This window comes from Triplophysa rosa, linkage group LG2 (genome assembly GCF_024868665.1).
Source record: "Triplophysa rosa linkage group LG2, Trosa_1v2, whole genome shotgun sequence".
NCBI classification, from domain to species: Eukaryota; Metazoa; Chordata; class Actinopteri; order Cypriniformes; family Nemacheilidae; genus Triplophysa; species Triplophysa rosa.
Window position 1 is genome coordinate 9958648 of NC_079891.1, and position 23399 is coordinate 9982046.

The 23399-nt window shown below is 39.5% G+C and overlaps 1 protein-coding gene across 14 annotated transcripts in view; it reads right to left on the reverse strand.

Annotated features, from left to right (window-relative positions):
• The window catches only part of card9 (caspase recruitment domain family, member 9), a 50781-nt gene that overhangs the window by 11119 nt on the left and 16263 nt on the right, over positions 1 to 23399 (reverse strand). Inside the window, exons 7-13 of one of the 14 annotated variants that reach the window (XM_057358725.1) lie at positions 22977 to 23165; positions 22760 to 22795; positions 22565 to 22646; positions 4778 to 4818; positions 4576 to 4664; positions 4281 to 4406; positions 1480 to 2920 (exon numbers count right to left, since the gene is read on the reverse strand). In XM_057358725.1, the coding sequence (XP_057214708.1) occupies positions 4313 to 4406; positions 4576 to 4664; positions 4778 to 4818; positions 22565 to 22646; positions 22760 to 22795; positions 22977 to 23165 (531 nt within the window). In that variant the 3' untranslated portion in view covers positions 1480 to 2920; positions 4281 to 4312. Of the gene's footprint in view, positions 1 to 1479; positions 2921 to 4280; positions 4407 to 4575; positions 4665 to 4777; positions 4819 to 8797; positions 11438 to 12692; positions 12772 to 22564; positions 22647 to 22759; positions 22796 to 22976; positions 23166 to 23399 lie in introns of those variants that run through there. The other 13 variants (XM_057358742.1, XM_057358715.1, XM_057358734.1 and 10 more) reach the window with 13 other exon arrangements.

A 23399-nucleotide genomic window follows, 5' to 3' on the forward strand; every position in this document is an offset into this window, starting at 1 on the left:
GTTCTGGTTGGTCATAGTATCTAGTCCCACTGTTAGAATCTATCACAGGTGCATCATCTAAGTGTCCTCCAAATTCGCAGTTTTCTGCTCATCACCCAAGCACTGCAACATACTGTGTCAATGACTCACTGGCTTGTCCGGTGCAATAAGCGGAGTAATCAGTAGGCAGGCCCGGATTAAGAATTCAGAGGCCCCTGGGCACAAGTGTTTTATGGACCCCCCCCACATACACATGCACACAATAAAGTTTTTAATTAGCCTACCATGCGTATAAACACCTCTATCTTTTACAGGATTACATTGACACGTTACAAACTATGATCACAACCTGAAGGACTATATCAACACCTGTACACATCCTCCATCATACAGGATTTACACCTCATGATTGCAACAATGTTTTTCTGGACCAGCAACAACAATATTAAGACATTTCCCAGCATACTGTAACTCACTGGCATATGCAAGCAGCACACACTACCACACCTCTACCGAATCAGTTCTATCAGATTCTTCCATAATTCACACACAAACATGCAGGACATGCAAAACGGTTCTTAAGAGAAAATATAAGAACTTAAGATAAATTACAGAAGGTTTTTAAGAATATTCTTAAGTGCAATTTTCAAATATTTTCTTCTTTATTTTTCTAAGAATAAATGGGCAGTCTTTGTCAATGATTGTACTTCAAGAGTAATTTGTCTATTTGTTAAACTTTATTTGTATAACAAGCACCTTGCGACTCACGTTCTTATTTAAGATGTAATGTGTTACAGTAAACGGCATTAACGAGTATTATAAGTATAATTCTTTAGCCTATATATTACGACATCAGTGTGCGTATGTCAACATTTTGCAATGTATGTAAAAGCACTGTGGATTATCTAATAATGAAGGCTTAATATTGGTAAAGTAGGGCAGTTACTGATCAACATTATATCAATATAAAATAATTCATAATTGGCAAGGAAGCACCACCAAATAAATGTAAAAAACGCTTACCTTTTAAGATTTAAGACAGCCCGCGAGGGTATATCAACTCATGTTTACAACAATAAAACCGTTCTCATTGACATACTGTGTTTTCAGTTTCTGTTGTCAGTTCATGACGCGACATCATCCAACTCACAATAAAAAGCGGTGATTTCGGCTAACGTTATATGATCTTTCACACAGCCTCATGGTAACCATGTGCATATTTACGGATGAAATTTGTTCATGTTTATATATCCAAACAGTCGATAACAGTGACAGGTTGTTGGAAACGCTGTTTTGTACTCATTTTATTCACGAGTCACCTGTCGTACGGTGGTGCTACTTCCTGCCACTCACTGTACAGAGTGACGCCGAGAGAAGGGATCCCTGCGCCGGGAAAGAGAGACCTCGCGCTCGTGGGGCAGCACTGGCGACATTTTCGCACTGAATGAAAGCTAAGGTTTATCCAAGAAGTCGCTAGATTTGTCGCTATGCGCTTCTTCTGAACAAAAGCCTCTAGATGGCTCGTAAAAGTGACTAAATCAAAAGACAGATTTTCTAATTCAGAAACAATGTTTTGTGTGTGCACCTCAATGTGCGCACACAAATGAATTTGGCGTAAACGCTGTTATGTGAAATTTTCTTACCCTTGCCTGGGCCCCAAGCGCGCATGGGCCCCTGGGCCTGTGCCCATAATGCCCATTGGATAATCCGGCCCGTAGGTTTTTCGTCCGATAACACTAAGTAGTACATGCACTTTCTTAGAGGCAGCAATGATGTTAGCCTCTAGAAAATGGTCAAAACTTTCCATGTAGGTTCAATGCTTTCATCAAAAGCTTACATATGTCCTATAGCCAAAGCCATCCTAGCTAACCTGGCTTACTTTAGCTATGCATAAAAAAAAAAAGAGTGCACCTTTCTATTCACGACTTGTTGAGGTACTAATTTTATCCAACGCCTAGCCAATATATGTTATGTCTTACACTTTCATAACATTTTAAGATGTATCAACACTTGGAGATCAATCAGGACACACCCAACATCCAGGGTCATGTTACTTATTCTGAATTTATTTGAAAGAACACAACAACGAGTAATAATGAGTGGTAGCAGTGCAATCTACATGCACTGTGAGTAATAACATACATGCATAACATTGATAGTAATAGATAGTAATCGTTATTTTTGATTCCGCTGCATCGGGTAAATGCTACTGGATACACATAGTTAATAACGTCAATTGTGTGTATTTGCCATGGAGTTAAAACCTCCAAATTTCCCTGATATTCATTACAGTGTTCTGGTGAAAACCATATCCGAGCCAGGGCAGAATCAAGGGTTAATTTTCATAAGGGTAGCCTACAACCATCTAAAGCAAGAAGTCTGACAGTGCCATGGTGAAACAGAAGAGAGCTGGATTACACCATTGATCATTTGCTCTTCCTTGCATTGATGGAAGTAATTCTTCAATTTTCCCATTAAGATAAAGATTTTATGGTAAGACTTTACAATAAGGTTGTATTTGTTAACAGTTAGTTAATGCATTAGACACAAACTAACAACAAACAATACTTCAACAGCATTTATTTATCTTAGTTCTTGTTAATTTTAGCATTTACTAATACATTTTTTAAATCAAACATTGTCACCAGGGTTTGACATCAACTTTTTTTTTATTAATGTTGACATTGAATTACTTGATGATAGCCAAATTACTTAATTTAAAGTAATTTTACTTGATTGAGCTAGATTAAAAACCCATTTAAATGCAGACTGATCACCCAAATATATCAGCTGGTATATACCACAATACTGTACTTACTCGTACATCCACACGTAGTCCGTGAAGGGTCAACATTTCTTCCCAATAATGGCTGCGTCCTCCGGAGGTCTATTTGTCCACCGCATACGTCATCGAGGTTGTCTCATTTCAATGAAAAACATTCTAATATTAACAATTATTTATCTTAAAATGTAATCTTTGTAGTTTCATTCTTACATTGAAATGTAACAGTTGCCTTTCTGAAATAAAACCTGAAATAATAAACCTCAATGACATATGCGTTTGAAAAATGCAACCTCCGGAGGAAGCAGCCTTCGAATTGAGATGCAGCTAATATCTTCATCTTCGAGCTCAGCGGACTTCATGAGTACAAGGATTGTACATTGGGCCACACTATCTTGTAGCGAAGCTGTCTTTGCCTGTTTAGTCGACATGCTGGCCTTTCATTACACTTCTTCACTAGGGCTTGTGTGTCTTTAGTGACCAACCACTGCGTGCAGGGAGCACTCATGGGAGTTGTAGTTTCGTAGTGTCGCATTGCCCAATGTTTATTATTTTGCATGATTTTTAAAAATAATATTCAACCCGTCAAAATGACTAGTGGGAGTGGCTGTTCTACCGGTCACAGCTGAAATCGGGTTTTAATGTCAAGCCTTGATTGTCACTGTTAACATTAGTTAATGCACCCTGAACTAACATTAAAATATGTGACATTAACTAACATTAACAGGGATGAATGAATGCTGAAAAACTATATTGCTCATTGTTAATTCATATTAGTTAAAGAATTTACTAATGTTAACAACTACCTTAAAGGGATAGTTCACCCAAAAATGAAAGTTTTGTCATTTAATCGCCCTCAGATTGTTCCAAACCTGGAACAAACAGTCTTTGTTCTGCTAAATACAAAGGAAGATATTTAAAAGAATGTCAGTAACCGAGCATTGACTCCCATAGTCTATATTTTTCCTACTAAGGCAGTAAATGGGGGGCGAGATCTGCTTGGTTAGTGACATTCTTCCAAATATCTCCCTTTGTGTTTAGCAGAACGAAGAAATGGATACAGGGTTGGAACAATCTGAGGGAGAGTAAATGATGACAGAATTTTCATTTTTGGGTGAACTATTGCTTTAATAAAAAAGCTTACTGTAAAGTGTTACCAGTTTTAGTTATTTGCAAAATATGAAACAGTGGGTGAACCAGAAAGTGTGCATGTACCCTTAAATTATGATTGTGATACTATGTTTGTACTACGTTTCATGAATATTAATGTACAACTGTTTTTGTACTCTACTGAATTTTTGACAAAATTCATAATGGCTGACTAGGGAATGTTGGGTATTTATCAATTTGGTATGCCCCAAGGGGTCCAACGAGACAACTCTCGTGATTTTAGAGCAACGTAAAAAAAAGTTGAAAGCAAAAAAGTTGGAAGTCATATCTCATTTCATGATTGTGAATACCATGTTTCATATTAATACACATAGTTTACCAATATACAGTCTCAACTATTATATAATACCTGAAACCTACAAAGCTCTGCCTTGTTGTGTGTCAAATCCCATCTGTATCACTCCCAGTAGTGTTGTCCAGGATGCACTGCTCATTCTCTTTAACTGTGAACATTTTTGTTCTTACAGCACGCTTCCTGTCAGACCACAGTGAAAGCACTGCTTTAAAACAAGTCATTTTTTAAATTTGGTATATAATTAGGATAAAATTTAATACTAAAATATACATGATTATTTAATTCAGTGATCTGTGCTCTTATTGTAATAGTTACATTCAGTTTGGATGTAAATTAAAACAATCCCCACCTCCCGTTATAGATGTTGTAATGTCCTTTAAGTCTGCAGTTTTTTGGAACGTCTTCAGCAGAGAAAACCCTCCTTGAATAGATAGATGGCTGACAAATTAAAAAAATATATAAAAAGGAAGCCACCATCATTAATGTAGAAAAACTTGTATTGATATACATGAGAAATAAAAACAAGAATGGGGCTATTTAAAGACACCTACATTGTACTCTCCAGATTGACTCTGTGACTCCTCACTTGTGTCTGAATAAGATAAACAAAGCAAAAGAGTGTAGAAGAGAGTTCACTTTTAGCGAAGTTGTCTTTTTACCAGAAGAAATCTATTAGAGAAATTAAAACTCCTTATTTCAAAGTGTGTCTTCAGTATTTTTCAGGGAAAGGACCCCTTAGGGGTACAGAAACAGAGCAGGGAACCGCAGGGCTGTCGCTAAACTTCTTTTACTGGGGCACGTTCCCCAGTATAAATTTAAATCTGAAGCAACTACAGTATAACAGAGTTCTTCACCATTTTTCAGGGCAAGGACCCCTTAGGGATACAGAAACAGAGCAGGGACCCCAATAAAAATGTGAAAAAAGTAGAGCTGAATATTTAGCTTAGCATCTAATATTAATTGAAAACAATCATATTGATTTAGTTATTTCATGTTAAAAACAGTACATTGTCACTGTACATGTTTTTGTTGTACTTCATCATATTCTTTGGGTGGTTAGCTGCTACATCATAATATTGTTTCTCTGAGAAAATCATCAAATGCCCAAATACAATTTCCAAGCATGTAGTGCATTCAGGTAGTTGTTTACAAAACAAAAAGTCTTCCTGCATTTCATATTTGTCTGCAAAACGCACAAACGACAAAAGCTCTGCATCCTTTGAGATGTCATCCAGCTGTAATGCAAATGCCTCTGTCAACTTCAGTTCCCTTTCAGTCGGTCTCTCAACATTGTGTTTGATCTTGAGAACTTATCATCTCCGAGAGGAATTTAAAAACGGCAATGAACTTGACGAATGGCACGCGCATGCCAGTCTCCGCCCCGTGCATACGGGTATAAAAGGAAATGGCGGTGCCCATTCATTCATCTTTTGTTCATCAGAACCTGTGTGACTGGATGTCAGGCAACTATTCTCTTCGAGAAAACTACTACACTGCTGGACTTAAGAAGCATGCAGTGTAACTTCGCTTGTGTTCGAGCAGGCTTCCCCTGGGCGTTTCGGCAGTGAGCCACAGAGCATCTAAAAGAGCAAATTTCTCATAGTTGCGGGCATGTCTCGCAGCTGTGTTCTTGGGTGTGACAGACTCATCCCAGAGTCTGACGGAGATGTTGCGGTCACGGCTGGCTATGTTCTTTTTGAACGCTGTGGCAACCCCGTTTGCTTCCTGATCGAGTTCGCCGCTACAGCGAGCAGCAGGGGTGATTTGGGGGTTGCCACGGATGTCGCTCCATCAGCTTCGCGGACCATCCATGCCCCAGCACGTTCACCTGACATCCCCGATGGGCGGCGGTGAACCGTCCCATAGTGGGCAGACTTGACAGAAGAATGGGGACGAACTTTCTGTCATTGCATGGGACAGCTACCTCCTGGCATTGGATGCGTAAGTCCCCTTGGAGCTCCCACCCCAAGCTCGACGCTGAGATGTCAGCCATGCTTGCCCGGGTTCTGGTTCTTGGGGGCGGAGCGTGGTGAAAAGCGAGACATAGACCCCCACGGAGGAAGGCTTCTGCCCCGGCAACAGCCCACTAAAAAGATAACTAAGCGGCCCTGACGGGATGAGTCCAGAGAGAGTAACATCGGGCCCGACCCCCCGGCCATTCCACCGGCGGGTCAGAACGAGATACTTCCTGCCGCGTCTCCACTAAAGCCGGGCCCTTTCTCACAGAAGATTTTCTCTATCTCTCTCTGTGTTTTCTTCTCTCCCCTTAGCACTGTCGGCCGGCGACAATAAGCAGGTAAGTCGCAGAGCCGTCAAACCTCCCCGGGGTTCAGGGAGCAGGGCGTGTGGATACTCAACTATCTCGATGACTGGCTTATCTTGGCTCACTCGAGAGATCTGTTGTGCACGCACAGGGACCTCGTGCTTTGGCACCTAGACCGTCTGGGCCTTCGGGTCAACCAGGAAAAGAGCAAGCTCTCCCCAGCACAGAGCATCTCCTATCTCGGTATGGAACTTGACTCTGTCCCTATGATAGCGCGTCTCACCAATGAGCGTGCAGAGTCGGTGCTGAACTGTCTGAAACGATTCAGACATACACCAGCGGTCCCCCTGAAACTTTTTCAGAGGCTCCTGGGGCATATGGCGTCCTCAGCAAGGGTTGTTCCGCTCGGGTTGATGCACATGTGACCGCTCCAGCACTGGCTTCAGAGTCGCGTTCCTTGGAGGGTGTGGCACACCGGCACCAGGCATATTACTATCACGCCTAAGTGCCTTCGCACCCTCACCCCTTAGTCAGACCTGACCTTCCTTGGACTGGATGCCATTACTTGGCATACTGGTCCAAGATCGCCCATGCCCCCTTGCAGTGAGAGCCCACTCCACTCGGGGTATGGCCTCCTCGTGGACACTGGCCCAGGGTGCCTCTCTTGCAGACATCTGTAGTGCTGCGGGTTGGGCTATGCCCAATACCTTCGCGAGGTTTTTACAATCTCCGTGTGGAACCAGTGTCAGCCCGTGTCTTATGCAGGTGAGACCGGCGACTGGGTGGGTGTAAACCGGTCAGTGCGCTATTGAGCCTCCCTACTTCACCCACAGGGCGAAGTATAGGCTTTCCACCCATCACTAAGCATTGGCTGTCTGTTACACAGAGTCCAGTAGTGGTAGAGTCACCCCTATTCAGGTGGACCGCTATACTTGGACTATTGCTCCATACGTAGTGACTACCCTGCAGGGTCGTCCTGTATGTTGACTTCCTCACTCTCGGTTCTCTATAGGTAATCTGTGACCTCCCTCCCGGTGGGTCAACCCACCTGGGTCGTGTGCTCCCTACTCAGGCACGCGCATCATATCCCATGTAGTTCTCCCTGCTGGTGAGACTATGCTGGTGTCTCCACATGTAACCTCCCCTTGTGGTAGGCTGTGGTCTCCATAGCATACTCTTTCAGTAGAGAGAGCAGTGCTTCGCAGTGTTTACTTACGATTTTGGCGGCTATCTCGCTAAAATAGAGAACAACGCCACCGCCCGTGACGGCCGTCGGTACGAGCCTCTCAAAGTATGCTACTAGTTACCGATCCCACTGGAAGTTTACGTCTTGCGGTAGCGCTCACTTGTGACTCTCTAGTCCAGTCAGTGTCGATCTGCTTGAGCTCGTGATACGGCTCAGCGCCGCAGCGTGTAGTATAGGACCCCAGTCTGTCTCTCAACACAACGTCAAGAGACCGACTGAAAGGGAACATCTCGGTTACGACTGTAACCTTTGTTCCCTGCTGCAGCAACCGGGAGATGTCTCTCAGGTTCCTCAGCCCAAAAGATGAATGAATGGGCACCGCCATCTCCTTTTATACCCGTATGCACGGGGCGGAGACTGGCGTGTGCGTGCCATTTGCCAAGTTCATTGGCGTTTTTAAATTCCTCTCGGAGATGATAAGTTCACAAGATCAAACCCCAATCTGTCTCGCAACACAGCGTCTCATTCCCTCCATCAGGAAACAAAGGTTACAGTCCGAGACCGAGACGTTTCTCCACCACTTGCAGTCACACATGGTTGAGCAATGGTTGTATGAGACAAAGGAATTTATTTCAGTTTATATCCAAAGTCCTTGTTCCCAAAAGTGTTTTGCACATATCAATGATTGCAGGCAGTATCAGATCTTCTGCAACTGTATAGGGTTTTTTTTTACCTTGAGTAAGCCTAACAGCAACCTGGGGCCAGTTGCATAAACAATAAATCTTACTTTTTAGATTTTATTAGACCAATCTACCTTTTTATGTGACTGGCAGTAATGCAGTTCTGAATGTAAGTGTTAAAGGGGTCATGACATCATTTTATTTTTTGGGGTTTCTGAGGTGTAATTACAAAATTAAGTAATTTGTGAAGTTTTTCCACCCTGTTTTAATCATGTCAGAAGTGTGTTTCCCTCAAAGAGCCCTCAATTACCTTTGATGTAACTGGCTACTTATTTGATTGACAGCTGCTGTCGAAAGACGCACTGCTGCATAATAGCTTTTTACCTTGTGCATACAGTTATTTGATTTGAAGTCTTTTTAAGGAAGAAAACGCGTACAGTAGTAAAAGACAAATCAATTTGTTTATTTTTAAATAACCACTCTATATTCTCTATTTATGTTCATCCAACAATATAATTTGTTTTTTTTTTACTTAGATTGAGTCACTTAATTTTGCTCTTAAAATGCACCAGATAGCAGCATGCGAGAATGTTTTTCCACAATATTTAATTTTTCATTTATTCATTTATACATTTATTTGTGTACATATGTATTTCTGCTTACACTTATTTATTTTCAGATTTTTTTCTGCATTGTAGTGCCTGAGACTGATCAGACACGCAATAAGAGTTATATTTAAGAAACATAACACCACCACCCCTCACCCAACCAGCAAGCTAGTCACCAGGGGGTCTACCCCCAATCTGCAACTAACACCTAGGGGATCTCTGGTGACTATAGCAACCCACACCAAACCATCAAGATAAGAGTATTTTACGACCGAATGGTATGTAGGGAGATGAACTCTCTTTACTCACTTTGCGGGGACAACCATACAATCCTAAATACATCTATATAGAAATGTCACGGTCCTGCCCTCTTGTTTCTGAATTTCTAGTCGTGTGGCAGGATCGGGACAGAGCCCTTAGGTTTTATGTGAGAAAGCCATGAGTTGTTTATGTTTTGACATCTCATGTGCTTTCTCGTGTCTTGTCATTGGCCCCGCCCCTCTCGTTTCATGTATTGCTTCCCTGCCGTGTCTGATGTTTCCCACCTGCCCTGTGTCATTATCCCTCGTTTGTCTTGCCCTATTTAATGCCCTCATGTTTCTTTGTCCTGTGCTCGTGTATTGTATATGGTGTCTTGCTGCGTTCCATGTTCTGTGCCTTCCTGCTTCCCATGCCAGTGTCCTTTGTGAATTCCTCCGTTCTGTCTAGTAAGTGTTCAGTTTAGTTTTGTCTAGTGTTTGGTTAGTCTAGTGTTTAGTCAGTCTTCGTTTTTGTTTACCTGTGTTTCTTCTTTACCCCCTCGTGGGTTCTTGTTTTGTGTTTATTGTTTAAATAAATTCTCTGTTAACCCCTTCACCTCTGCCTGCCTGCATTTGGGTTCTTCCTCCACTCCGAGATTGTGACAAGAAATGTACATATATTAATTTATAACCTTTACATGTATTGATGTTCTTGTTGTTATGTCTGTCTTAAACATTAATCCAAAGTAGTTTGAATGAATGTGTGTGTAACTACTAGAATTATTAGATTTGTAGTAACTCATCTAACCAAGATGAAATGTAGATCATGTTTGGTGTCTATGAGGCGCATTTGTGATTTCCTTAATGTTAATGTTTGTTGTGTTTTGGTAACTCTTTTCATATTCGTTTTATCAAACTCTTAGAAATTTTCTTAGTGAACATCCAATCAGCTTCCACATGCAAAACACCATTGTTGGAAGACAAAGACAATTAACTTTCCCTCCAAAGGTGCCATTCTCTTGATTGGGTCAGTTACATCTGTGGGATGTGACATCCTTACAGCTTAAAAGAGACCACAGTCTCTTCTGTTAGCTGGTTCGTTCTTTCTCTCCTCTCTCTTTTTGCGTTTTGCTTTTCTTTTTGTTCGGGTTCTGTCCGTGCCACCTCTACAAGGGTAGAACTATCTCTAAAGGGTAGACTAGATGAATACTTCACCTGGACCCCTAAGTTTGTGCCAGGCTGCGGCCTCGTCTTTCCAGATACAGATCCTCTGCATAAAACTGGTTCTCTCTGATCACTTCCAGCCAAGATCAACTGTAGGCTTAACAAACTGCATCAGGACACTTTCTTTCTTTTGATGGGCAAGACATGCAAGTATCATACTTATTCGTATTAATGGATGCATAGAGCATCATTAATCCTTTTAACAAAGGTGCTTTAAAAGAAGAAACTGATGTTTTGTGCAGGCTATTAATCTTCTGAATATCAAATACTTCCATAAATCCGTGCTCTGTTCTTCTCTCTGTTTCAACTTCAACCTTCTTCCAATGCTAAACTATATGTGTGTATGTTAGATTAGTATGTGTCTAGTCTAGATAATAAAGTCCTGTTTTATTTCACATGTGACTTTGTCTGTAGTTCATGCTCATAATCCGGAGTCCCTAAACATGCAGATTCTTGATACCTGCTCTTAATGTGAGTGATTTCCCCAAATCATGAATTTGATCCAGATAATTATAATTGATCATAATCAATTAAATTCATCCCAATATGGGTATGTTAGGTTTAGTGCACTGCTCTCCCGTTCCTGAGGCTACTGACGAGCTGGCCGCTCTAAAGTTCCCCAAGACGGTCCAATCCAGCATTCCAGAGGTCTTTGAGCCAGTTCCGTCCGGCCTTCCAGAGATCTTCGAGTCAGTCCCGTCCGGTCTTCCTGTGTTCTTTGAGCCGGTACCGTCCGGCGTATTTGAGTTCCCTACCTCATCCAAGATGGACTCCTGTGATCTTCTTGAGGGCCCTGCCTCAAGCCCAGCCAGCGCCTCCAGCCCAGCCAGCGCCTCCGTGGCTTGACCACGGTCCAGCTCCACCTCTGTTCCATGGCCCAGGTTCTGTTCAGGCCCCTTGACAGGCCTGGCCCTCCATCCTGCCCCCTGTTCCATCTCTGCTCCTCCACCCTCCTGAACTGTTGTTTTGGGGCGTCTGGAATCCGCCCTTAGAGGGGGGGCTATGTAACGTCTGTTACATAGTAAAAACTATTAAATACTATACTATATTACTAATACTATATTAAATACTGTTTGCATTTAGATCCTACCTGACCAGCTCATTATTACAGTAACGCAGCTGTAACGTATATTTACCTGAGCTTGGAACTATAATCTAATTACTATTTTGGAAATAATAACGCATTAAATTACTCTGTTAACAAAAAAAATTAAACTACAGTAATGCCCAACACTGTCCTTGATTACTTTACTGCTGCTGTGAATATGCAAATCAGCTCGATCTGGTCTAAGTTCAGAATGAAAGAAAATATTTTTTTATATTCACAAAATTCCTGAACAATCTCATAAACAACACAATATGGGTATGTTAGGTTTAAATAAGGTTTATTCAAAAAGACGCTAAGTTTGTCTGCATGCGCCTCAACTGAACAAAAGTCACGAAAACTAGTGAAAGAGTTGCTAATTTAGCAAAACTGGCGAGACAAATTACAGCTTTCCGACAAATTAGGAAGGAATGGGAAAGTGCGTCACCGAGAAGCTGCAGCCGTGGCGGGGAGGATTTTTGGTGTGACTGTGCTCCACGGCAAAATAAATACAGCGAAAATGCTGAACTAAAAAAAAACACTTGTACAGACGTCACATGAGGAATGGAGACGTGGATAGTGTCAAAATGAATGTACCCCATATTGATATTTTGCGCATGGCATCGATGCATCTTATCGTTAGAAAATTAATCAGTGCATCGATCCAAATCGATGTATTGTTACACCCCTAGTGTCAAAGGTTGTCAGATTTGCGTAACAAAAACAAACCAAAGACCATTCGAAACAAGCCGGTGTTCACCGGAACACTGCAGCACTGCAAACATGGCAACACGGCCCACGGTTCTGCACAAGCATGAGTGATCATGTCTACTTTTAATTCAGAATATTAATTCAGCAGTTTAAAAAATGTTAATACAAATGATTAGACTGAAAAGAAACTTGTGTTATTCTAAAAAAAAGTAACTCAAGCATTGATATGTAAATTTTTTAAGAAATTGAGTTACATTATCTGATTACATAACTCACTTCTAACGAGTTCCCCCTCACTGAATATTACTAAATACTATATATTATAATTACTATAATATAACTAGAGTATACTTTATAAGTATTATAAGTATAAGTATTCTACAGTTTAGTTTAGAAGACTCAGTTACACCAAGTATTTTCCATGTGGGTGCACTTTGACAGAGTAAACAAACAAAAAGACACATTACTTACACAGCAAGCAGCATACAATATGGACATCATCACTGTTTTTAATAAATTCCATCTGCTTTTGTCTCATCACGTCACTAGTCTGCAAAGGATGAGTAAATCATGTCTTTGATCAGTGTTGGGCAAGTTACACTGGAAATGTAATTAAATTACTGATTACTCCTTTTAAAAGTAATCAAGTTACTGGTCTGATTACTTTATTTCAAAAGTAATTTGTTACATTACAAGTTACATTACTACCCTCCCACCCCTCAAAAAACAAAATAACATCTTTAGCCTTCTCATGCCTAAATTTTATTGGTAAGTGCATACTCTATCTCGCAACAAACTAAATTAAGCTTGTTTTTTTCTTATTTTAACAAATTCTTTCTGCTTATTCCATAATAAAGTCTGTCATAAATAATAATAATACAACTCTGTTACATTTTAACTTAAAACTTTTTCATGTTAACTATTGTATTTCTAAACCTACATACTCCATAATGTAAAAAGCCTCTCCTTAGCTTCTTATAACTTGTATATCTTATATTTCACATGTGCTTTTGCATATTTCTATGATGATGTATTTGTCATATAAAAAATATAACAGCGTTAGAGCAGCAAAAACTAGTTTGACAAAACATAACATGTTACTAATACCAGCCTGGCACTGGACAGTACAAGTTGACTCATTGCTCTCCGTTCCCGGTAATGTTACTTTCTCGAGAAGTTTAACCGTGCTGTACTGCCCTTTCAGGTTGTTTTTCGCGGGAGAGAGGGCTTGCTTAGCTACTCATGACCAACAACACACAACAATGTTCTTGCCTTTCATAGAATTAAACTCAAAATAATGATTGTTTTCCAGCTAAAGAACGCATACTTTTCTCTCTCCGTGCTGAGTTTGTTTTCACTGGTAGTACCAAAGATAGTCTTATGAAAGGGAGATGTATGGGTCTGTAATACTTACAATTGGAGCATATAGACTAACATGGATCTCGAGACACCTCAGCCAATCATATACAGTAACACCTTCTAGTCTCCATGCCTACGTTTCGCCCAATCCGCTGAAGCCGCGGCGATAGCATTGGCCGTTTCGAGTTTTTAGTTTAAGGTGGCAGGCTTTCCATGCGTGGCTTTGGTAGTACTTTCCGTGAAGGCACTTAAGGTTTCAGTTCGATGACGTCGTGGGTGCGACAGGCAGGCATCCAAACTTTGAAAAAGCTCTCTTTTTACAATATGATAAAACACTGCATTCTGTCGGCAACAATGTAACTGTAACATCTGTCAGCCGCAGTGCCCTCGTGCTCCTCTAGAGGGCACTCACCTCATCACTTGAACTGTCATATCACACTACATTTCTTTCACTTTCACTTTAATACTATATTAAATACTGTTCGCATTTAGATCTTACCTGACCAGCTCATCATTACAGTAACGCAGCTGTAACGTATAGTTACATGAGCTTGGAACTATAATCTAATTACTATTTTGGAAATAATAACGCATTAAATTACTCTGTTAACAAAAAAAATATTAAACTACAGTAATGCCCAACACTGTCCTTGATTACTTTACTGCTGCTGTGAATGTGTGCACACCCAGCACACTCCCTTTTTGAACTGTTATCGTCTGGTCGACGCTACAGAGCACTGAGCACCAGAACGACCAGACACAGGAAGTTTCTTCCCTCAGGCAATCCATTTTATGAACACTTGACATTAAACGCGGAACACACAACTCTATTTTACAGAGCATTCAGAAGCTTCAGGTGAGTTAATAATCCATAGTCGACGTTATTTGATTTTTAAACTCCTCATGTTCCGTTTTTATGAATATCTCACTGTCACAACAGGTGAACAGGAGGGTGCGGACTGCGATGTGGTGAACAGGAGGGTGCGGACTATGATGTGGTGAACAGGAGGGTGCGGACTGCGATGTGGCAACCAGTGCGTTGCCCATTGTGCCTTAAAAAACCAAGGCTCGAGGCTGACCTCGAGGAGCTCTTTGGATGTCACTACAAAAGCCGCAATCCTACGTCAAAGCGGCCAACTACCCGTGAAGATGAGGTTCAAGATTATTTTCAGACGTGGGACATTCCCACCATGGGTAATCCTCTCGAATGGTGGGCATGTAATGAACACCGGTTTCCTCGGCTATCCAAGCTGGCTAAATCATATCTTGCTGTCCCTGCCACCAGTACACCAAGTGAAAGAATTTTTTCCTTGGCTGGCAACACCGTCACGAGGCAAAGATCAAGCCTACATCCCTGTCATGTCGATGCGCTTATATTTCTTAATGCAAACCAGCGATCCAAGAGCTCGACCAAAGACTGTGTGTGGCAAGAGGACGAAAACAATGACGGCGATGACTTGTGTTAGTCTATTTCACACATTCTAACCGGTTAAAGTAAGATTCAATTTGTTATTGTTATTACTGTTGGAAACTTATTAAATTAAATGTACTCATGTTTTAACTGTTTTACTAATGTTTTAATTAGTTTTATGAATTCAGTGAGTATGTATGCACATATACGTAATTTGAAAATACGTCGTAAATGTTAAGATTGCAATGCTTCTAATTGCTCTTTCTGTATGTTACATATATTTTATATGTTAGAATAATTATAATGTTTTTACAATTCACGCATGTTACATAATTGTTGCATATGAATTCGTTAATGTGTGTTGACAATAACTAGGCTACGTTTTGTCTTTTTCGAACTGGTTGAAGTAAGATTATTTTTTATCTTGTTAGTACTGTTAGAAACTTGTTAAATATGAAACGAAATTTATTCATGTTTTAACTGTTTTACTAATGTTTTAATTAGTTTTATAAATACAGTATGCATGCTCATATATTTGCAAAAAATACGACGTGAATTTTAAGATTACAATATTGCGTAGCTGTTACTTTCTGTACTTTACAAATATAATTAATATATGTTAAGTCATGTTACAATTATAGTGTTTTTTCAATTCACGTATATTTTGAAATTGTTGCATTAGGCTATGGTGTTTAATAAACTCTTGTTGACGCGAACTATATATCTCTTTTCATTTACGGTGGTATACCCCACGAGTAGTCGAGTAATTCGAGTATTGTTTTGATAAGAAACCGACTAGCAAAAATCAGTAGTTGTGCAACCCCTAGAGGTCACAAACTGATGGCTGGACATTATCCTTCCGGATTTTCTGGTAGAGTGCAGAATTCATGGTTCCACAATTTATGGCAAGTTGTCCAGGTCCGGAAGCTTCAAAACAGCCCCAAACCATCACACTACCATCACCATGTTTGACTGTTGGAATGATGTTCTTTTCATGAAATGCTGTTATAATTTTTTGCCAGATGTAACGAGACACACACCTTCCAAAAAGTTCAAGTATTGTCTCATCAGTCCACAGAATATTTGTCCAGAGGGGTTGGGATCATCAAGATGATTTTTGACAAACGTGAGCTGAACCATTGTGTTCTTTATGATCAGCAGTGTATTTCGCCTCGGAACTCTACCAAGGATGACATTTTTGCTCAGTCTTTTTCTTATTGTTGAATCATGAACAATGACCTTAACTGAAGCAAGAGATATCTGCAATTCTTTATGTGTTGTTCTAGGTTCATTTATGACCTCCTGGATGAGTCATTGATGGACGCGGAGTAATTTTGGTATGCAGAGCTGAAGATCTTTGCCCGAACCCGATGTGACCCGACGGGTTCGGTCGGGTTCGGGCTTAATTTCTATCATTTTACACGGGCTCGGGCGGTAAATGAGCGGTCATGTGATGCGTTCCGATTAGCACGAGAAAGATGCGAAAATGGATGCTGAGGAGGTGAAACGGAGGCTTGTCTCTGGCGATTACGTTTTGGTTGCACCAGCAACTAAAGCAAAGTCTGAGGTGTGGAAAAGTTTTGACCATGTGCATAATGAGAATAATGAGCCAGTGGGATATGTGAGATGTTACGATGTTACAGAGGACTTGTTTTATTTCTTTGTTCCAACTTCCAAGTGGCCTATAGCCTACGTTAGTCATAAATAAATTATGTTAAAACATGTATAAATGACTCATTCTTGACAAAAGCTGTGTGCGTACGCACACTTGAATAGCCTAATGTCGGGCTGTAAACGGGTTCGGGCTTTTAAAAAGCTGTCAATCAAAATGTACTTGTCGGGCTCGGGCACTGTCGGGTCTAACTTTTAAGGCCCTATTACAGCTCTAATGGAGGCCACTTCTGGAAAGGTCCACCAGTGTTCCAAGTGTACTCTATTTGTGGATAAAGGCTCTCACCATGGTTCGCTGGAGTCCAAAAGCAATAGAAATGGCTTTGTAACCATGACACATGGCAGTTAATGTGTTTTTCATCGGTTCTTGGATTTTTTTAGATCGTGACATGATGTGTTGCTTTTTGACATTTTTTCAGAGGTGGGTAGAGTAGCCAAAATCTTTACTCAAGTAAAAGTACAAGTAACTAGAGAAATTGTTACTCAAGTAAAAGTAAAAGTCACTATTGCACTATATGCAATGAAAAAACTACTCAAGTAGCTAGTTACTTAGTTACTTTGTATCTGATTATATAGGCCTACTACATAAAATTAATATTAACGCCAATATTTTAATATTACAATTTAATCAATATTTTTAATTATCATAAACAGATATTTTTGCAATATACTAGAGAGACTAAAGAATAGACAAACACAGAAGAGACAAGCATTTCTGTAAATTTCATCTAGTCCTGATGTCAATGTAGTTTACACAACTTATTTAGAATAATAGACCATGTCAAACTAAAGCATGAACTAAACTCAGAGCATCTCGAACATCTGCAGTGCTCTCTTAAATGAAATACACATTTTTGAACAAAGCTCATGTTTTCTCGTGTTGTGTCACGTGTGTGTTGTGAAACGCTCTTACTTGTAAACAAACAGTAAACAGTGAACCACACGCCCATCAACAAGTTTTCTTCCTTCTGTTCTTCAAATGTATATTTTTGCAAGCCCACGTCTCTGTGTCTGACAGGTAACGCGCACGTTGCTGTGTCTGACGAACAGGTCGCGCGGGTGCGCGCATATGGCGGGCATTTATCATTGCTGGCAAACAATATGACACATTTGCAGTTTTGATTGTGTAGATATAGATTAATATCCACTTCATCCAACGCTCTCTGTGTTCTGCGTGTTCTTAAGTTTCGCGCTACGAGGAGTGAGTAATCCTGCTTCAGATGATTCAGATCGTGCTGCGAACTGAACAAATCATTTGAACTGATTCATTAGCCTATTCAAATGGTTTTGCCCATTGTTCAATTAATGCTTTCAAAATAATCGACTCAAAAGAATCGATCACTCGGGAATGCCCGTAAAAAGAGAGGACAACCTTGAAATAAACAATGCGTTTTAAAAAGCATATTTTAAAATGAAGGAACGAAGGAACGTCACGCAACGTAAGTTATGTAACAAAGTAAAAGTACAGATTTTCTATTAGAAATTTACTCAAGTAAGAGTAAAAGTACACACTTTTAATTTTACTTAAAAAGTACATATTTTCCAAAATGTTACTCAAGTAAATGTAACGAAGTAAATGTAGCGCGTTACTACCCACCTCTGCATTTTTTGTCTTACTTCACGTTTTCATGCAGGTTATATTTAAGTGATTTCTTGATTTAACAGGTCTGTCAGTATCAGACCTTGGTGTGGCTGATAAAATTTAACTGAATTATTCAATTATTCACAGTTCATTCATGATTTTACAGTGGGGGGCAATTACTTTTTCACAAAGGGCCAGGTAGGTTTGGATAGCTTTTTTCCTTTAATAAATGAAATCGTTTAAAAATGTAATGTTGTATTTAGTCAGGTTATCTTTGTCTAATATTATAATTTGTTTGATGCTCTGAATCATTTAAATGTGACAAATATGCAATAAAAGTCAGGAAGGGGGCATATACTTTTTCCCAGCACTGTAGATAAAAAAGAAATATTAACTATATTAATAAATATTAAACTCTGTATGGTTTAAACAAATATATAAGGTAGGTGTTTTCTACCATGATAATAATCTGAAATATTGCAATATTTTACAATACTGTGTAGTGCTTTTCACTGTTTAAAACAGCGACATCTGCTGACGGACACAATGCTTTGTTCTCATGTGAAAATGCCAGCTGAAGATAATGAGGAAATTACGTCGCTTCCTTTGCCAAGTGCATACCAAACGTCTACATAATGGCACGTAAATGCCCTGTTCACTCCAGTCTAAACTCCAAAGGCTCTCCCCTTCGAAGGGAGTAAGGCATAGGAATAATGACTTCATTTGGAATTGTCCCAGTGACGGCTCATGACGGTTCGGTACGAATACGAGTACCGTTACACCCCAAACGATAGTATTAGGAACACGATAAGCCATGATTCATCCACAGACATGAATATAAGCAAGTTGTAACCCAACTAACATATCTGCATAGGTGACAGCAGGTTAATGTTATCCAGAGCAAAGTACAATAGACAAATACACATCTACACACCTAGAACACTTTGTTTGTGGCACATAATGAAACTCATCCTTCTTGGGCATTTAGGGATCTCAGATTCTTAGTAGTGCCACATGGTCATCTTCCCCCGAGAATATATTTATTTGAAGGTTTTGGCTAGTATCAGATGGGGGAGGAGGCGATATGGTCTTTAAAGGCGTACTGCTAACAAAGGGGCCTCTGGGACCCCTGGAGAGATGATGGTCATAAAACTTTGGAGAAGCACCAGGTATCAGGCTATTTGGAGCCGACTCTCGTGATCTAGGTTAGTGGTTCTCAAACTGTGGTACACGTTTCCTGTGTCACGACTGGAAATTAAAAACTGCATATTCATTTCGTGTTTTAAATACAATGTCAAATGTTTTATACACGGTCGATAAATACGGAATACATCTCATGTAGCCTATGTGCAATTTTAATACAGTTGAATTAATTATCATTTATTTATCATTGGTCGATGTAATTCTGAGCTTGAACCGTTGTTTAAAGCTGTTGTTATTGTTGTTAAGCGCTAATTCAACACGCGTCTGCATCTCCTCAAGGTTAAATCAATGAAGCGCGCGTTAGGATTTATTTTGAAGTGCCACATTAACGGTAATCTTCTTATAGCCTAGGCCATCTTTATGTAGAGCAACAATTCTTTTTTTCAGTTTTTTTTAGTTCTTTGCCATGAGGTGCCATGTTGAACTTCCAGTGACCAGTATGAGAGAGTGAGAGTGATAACACCAAATTTAACACACCTGCTCCCCATTAACACCTGAGACCTTGTAACACTAACGAATCACATGACACCGGGGAGGGAAAACAGCTAATTGGGCCCAATTTGGACATTTTCAATTAGGTGTGTACTCACTTTTGTTGCCAGCGGTTTAGACATTAATGTCTGTGTGTTGAGTTATTTTGAGGGGACAGCAAAGTTACAATGTTATACAAGCTGTACACTCACTGCTTTATATTGTAGCAAAGTGTCATTTCTTCAGTGTTGTCACAAGAAAATATATATAATAGAATATTTACAAAAATGTGAGGGGTGTACTCACTTCTGTGAGATACTGTATGTGCAGCGAAGTCTGCAATTACTTTCTAAGTAATGATAAACACAAAAATAAAAATCCCTTTAACAAACTATAGGTCGCTTAGCAACTGTTTGCATTGTTTGTCTGTAGAGTACAGTATGTGCTCTACAGGGTATGTGCTCTCTGAAGAGCTGGTTTTTCTAAACTGGACATCACAGCGGAGTTTTACCGGAGCATGCAGATATGCTTGTTTTTCCTCAAGAACATGTGAAGCATAGATCTGTCATGATTATTAATATCAACCTATCACGCAAAATATAAGCATGGCCTCTGTGATTTCTGGCAGTGTGATAAACTGTCGTATTTATATACATATTTGTTTACATAAAAAAATCTCATTAACATTTTAGCTGATCATGTTATCTTCTTTCATATCTGTATCTACTTTCATCTCTGTATTGTGGGAATATTTTTCAGATAAAAGTATGATTTAAATATCAATATAATCAATAAGTGTTTTCTTTCATTAAATCATTAAGCTGTGTGATTTTGTCGTGTGCTTGCTATCTTACTCAGTAAAATAGTTACTGTGGCAAATGGGGGTTGGAGCCATAAATTATCTAGTTCAACACACACACACACACACACACAAAGAGTGTTTTTCACATAAAAATGTTATGAATCAATCCACTGCATATGTTTTAAGTATAATCATGAGTTGTGATGTGTTTTAATGAATCATAGGATTAAGAAACAACGCTACATAATTAAAAGTATTAGATGATTAAGTGTTTTCTTTTTACTAAAAGAATGTTAAGAATGTTGGTATGTTGTCCGGCCACAGGGAACTGTTTCTAGGAGACCGCTCCCCAAAAAGAAACTGTCCTGGAGAACATTCCTCAGGACTGGCGATTGACCACAGGATATACGTTTTGAAATGTTATTTTACAGGAACTAAGAAAAAGGACTTCACGGTGATTGGTGGAAACGGAGCAGCACTCCTTAAAATGCAGAGGAGGAGTCAGAAGATACGAGCGACGTCACATACTTTATAAATATGGGTGTTTTTGAATATTTGTGGTTGTTGGCTTTTTATGGAGGGAGGAGATCGTCTGACAACCCAAAGCTTTGTTACTTTTTACATCTGATAATAAAACTTCTATATAATTTGGAGAAAAGTCTCTTTCAAATTTTTGAACATGCAGGACTGCCTTTAAAGTCCAACAGTATCTGTTTTCTCTTTTGGAGGCAGGGCTCGCACACACATGTGCACGGACGGACGGACGGATGGACAGACGGACGGACAGGCGTACGTACGCACGCACGCGCGTGCACAAACAAACACACACACCACATAATTTTTGAGTGTATTTTTGACACATTGATTGAAGTTCTTAAGCTAATAGGCTACTAATGTTAATGTTCTCTCAGCTTTGTCTGCAAAAATACTGCTTTTCTCAACTAATACAGCATCTAGTCAAAAATGTTTACTTTATAAAATAAAATATGTACTGCAATTTTCTCTACCTTGTCACTGTCAATTTTTAAATCAGCATCTTATGTATTCCGTGGAGTGTAGTCTCACATTTCCAAATAAATGTCATGTGGTGTCAGTGGTAGTTTTATTTACGCCTCTATATGTCGTTCTTTTATTCTATACTCTGTACTGTCTTTCTGAATATCACATTATTGTATATCACAAAAATTTGTTTGACTGGGGAGATCAAAATTGCCCCAAAAAGTGGCGGTATTCCACAGAATGTGACTTGGTGCAGATTGGACTGTATTTCCAGAAGCAGAACAAACAGTCTACAACGGTGACAGAAAAAAAGTCCCTAATTTTTACACCTTGGTGGTGTTGCCCTATTGCCCTAATGAAGAAGCGCTGATGAAGAAGTGTGACTTCACTGTTAACAGCTGTATGCATGGGATTTATTAAAGCTGCTAATGTAATAACCATTTTAAAAATCAGATATTAATTTAAATGTGATTTTTTAGTAGATATAGCTTTAATGAAAAAAATACAATAATCACACATTAATTGGCAGACCCCCTACAGGACCGCTGTGGACCCCCAAGGGGTCAAGAACCCCGGTTGAAGACCCATGATCTATAGCACAGGATCAAATAAAAGTGGTCACCCAATTTTGAGGGTGAGTTGAATCTTAAGTAAATATCTAAGCAATTCAACTTAATAACAAACAATGTGACAATTACTAATGTACCAATAAAATGCCGTTTTGTACGACAACGGGCTAATGTAAACACCACCTTAGTTTAAAATCTAACACTCTTTGCCCTTCTAAACAATCATGATTGTTTTAGACCATGGTTAAAGAAAAGGAATGGAAAAGTGAATGTTACCCCTTTTACATCTCCCCCTAGACTTTTCCTCACTTGTTTGACTTTTCATTTCTGGAAATATTGGAAGCAACTCTGTTGAGGTCTAAAAAGAATACAAGCCAGCAGGACAATGTCTCTTCAAGATCAACAATAGCATACAAAAAATCAGATCTATATTTGTAGTCATTTTCTAAAGTATTTTATGAATATAATTACCTCAAATGAACCCACTAATGAACTGTCTTCAGAGTTCTAAAAAATAAAAACAATTCATATAATAAAACATACACATTATGTATAAATATGTACCCTGGCCATATATTGTATAGCTTTAAATGATGTTCACTTTCACAGAAAATGATGTTATACCCTACTAAAAAGCTATTTATCAATCTGTGCCATTAATATAACACACCCTGTGTGTAGTACATACCAACTGAACTGGATTGTTCTGTTTGCGGAGTTTTGCTTGAAGAGAAAGAACTTCTCCCTGAGTACGGAACAACTGAACTTGAAGTTCATCGTAACGTTCTCCCATCTCTCTGATCTGTTTGCGGTAATGGTCCTTGTCTTGGAGATTTTTTAAGCTCTCCAAATGGTACTCCTCTCTTGCAGCGATAGCCTTTTAAAAGAAATGTCATATAATTGTAGCAGTAAGGGCAAAATCCCATTTCTAACACTTACCCTTAAACTTTCCCCTACCCCTCGATTTAGCGCGTTCATATGAAGGAGTGACTTCATTCTCGTTTGGTTGGAGAGGTATAGGGAAGGGCCAGATAGCCCTATTTTTCGTGCTTGTTACTTGTTTTATATTTATTGTCATGTTCTTTAAAGAAATGTTGCAGAAAATCGCTAA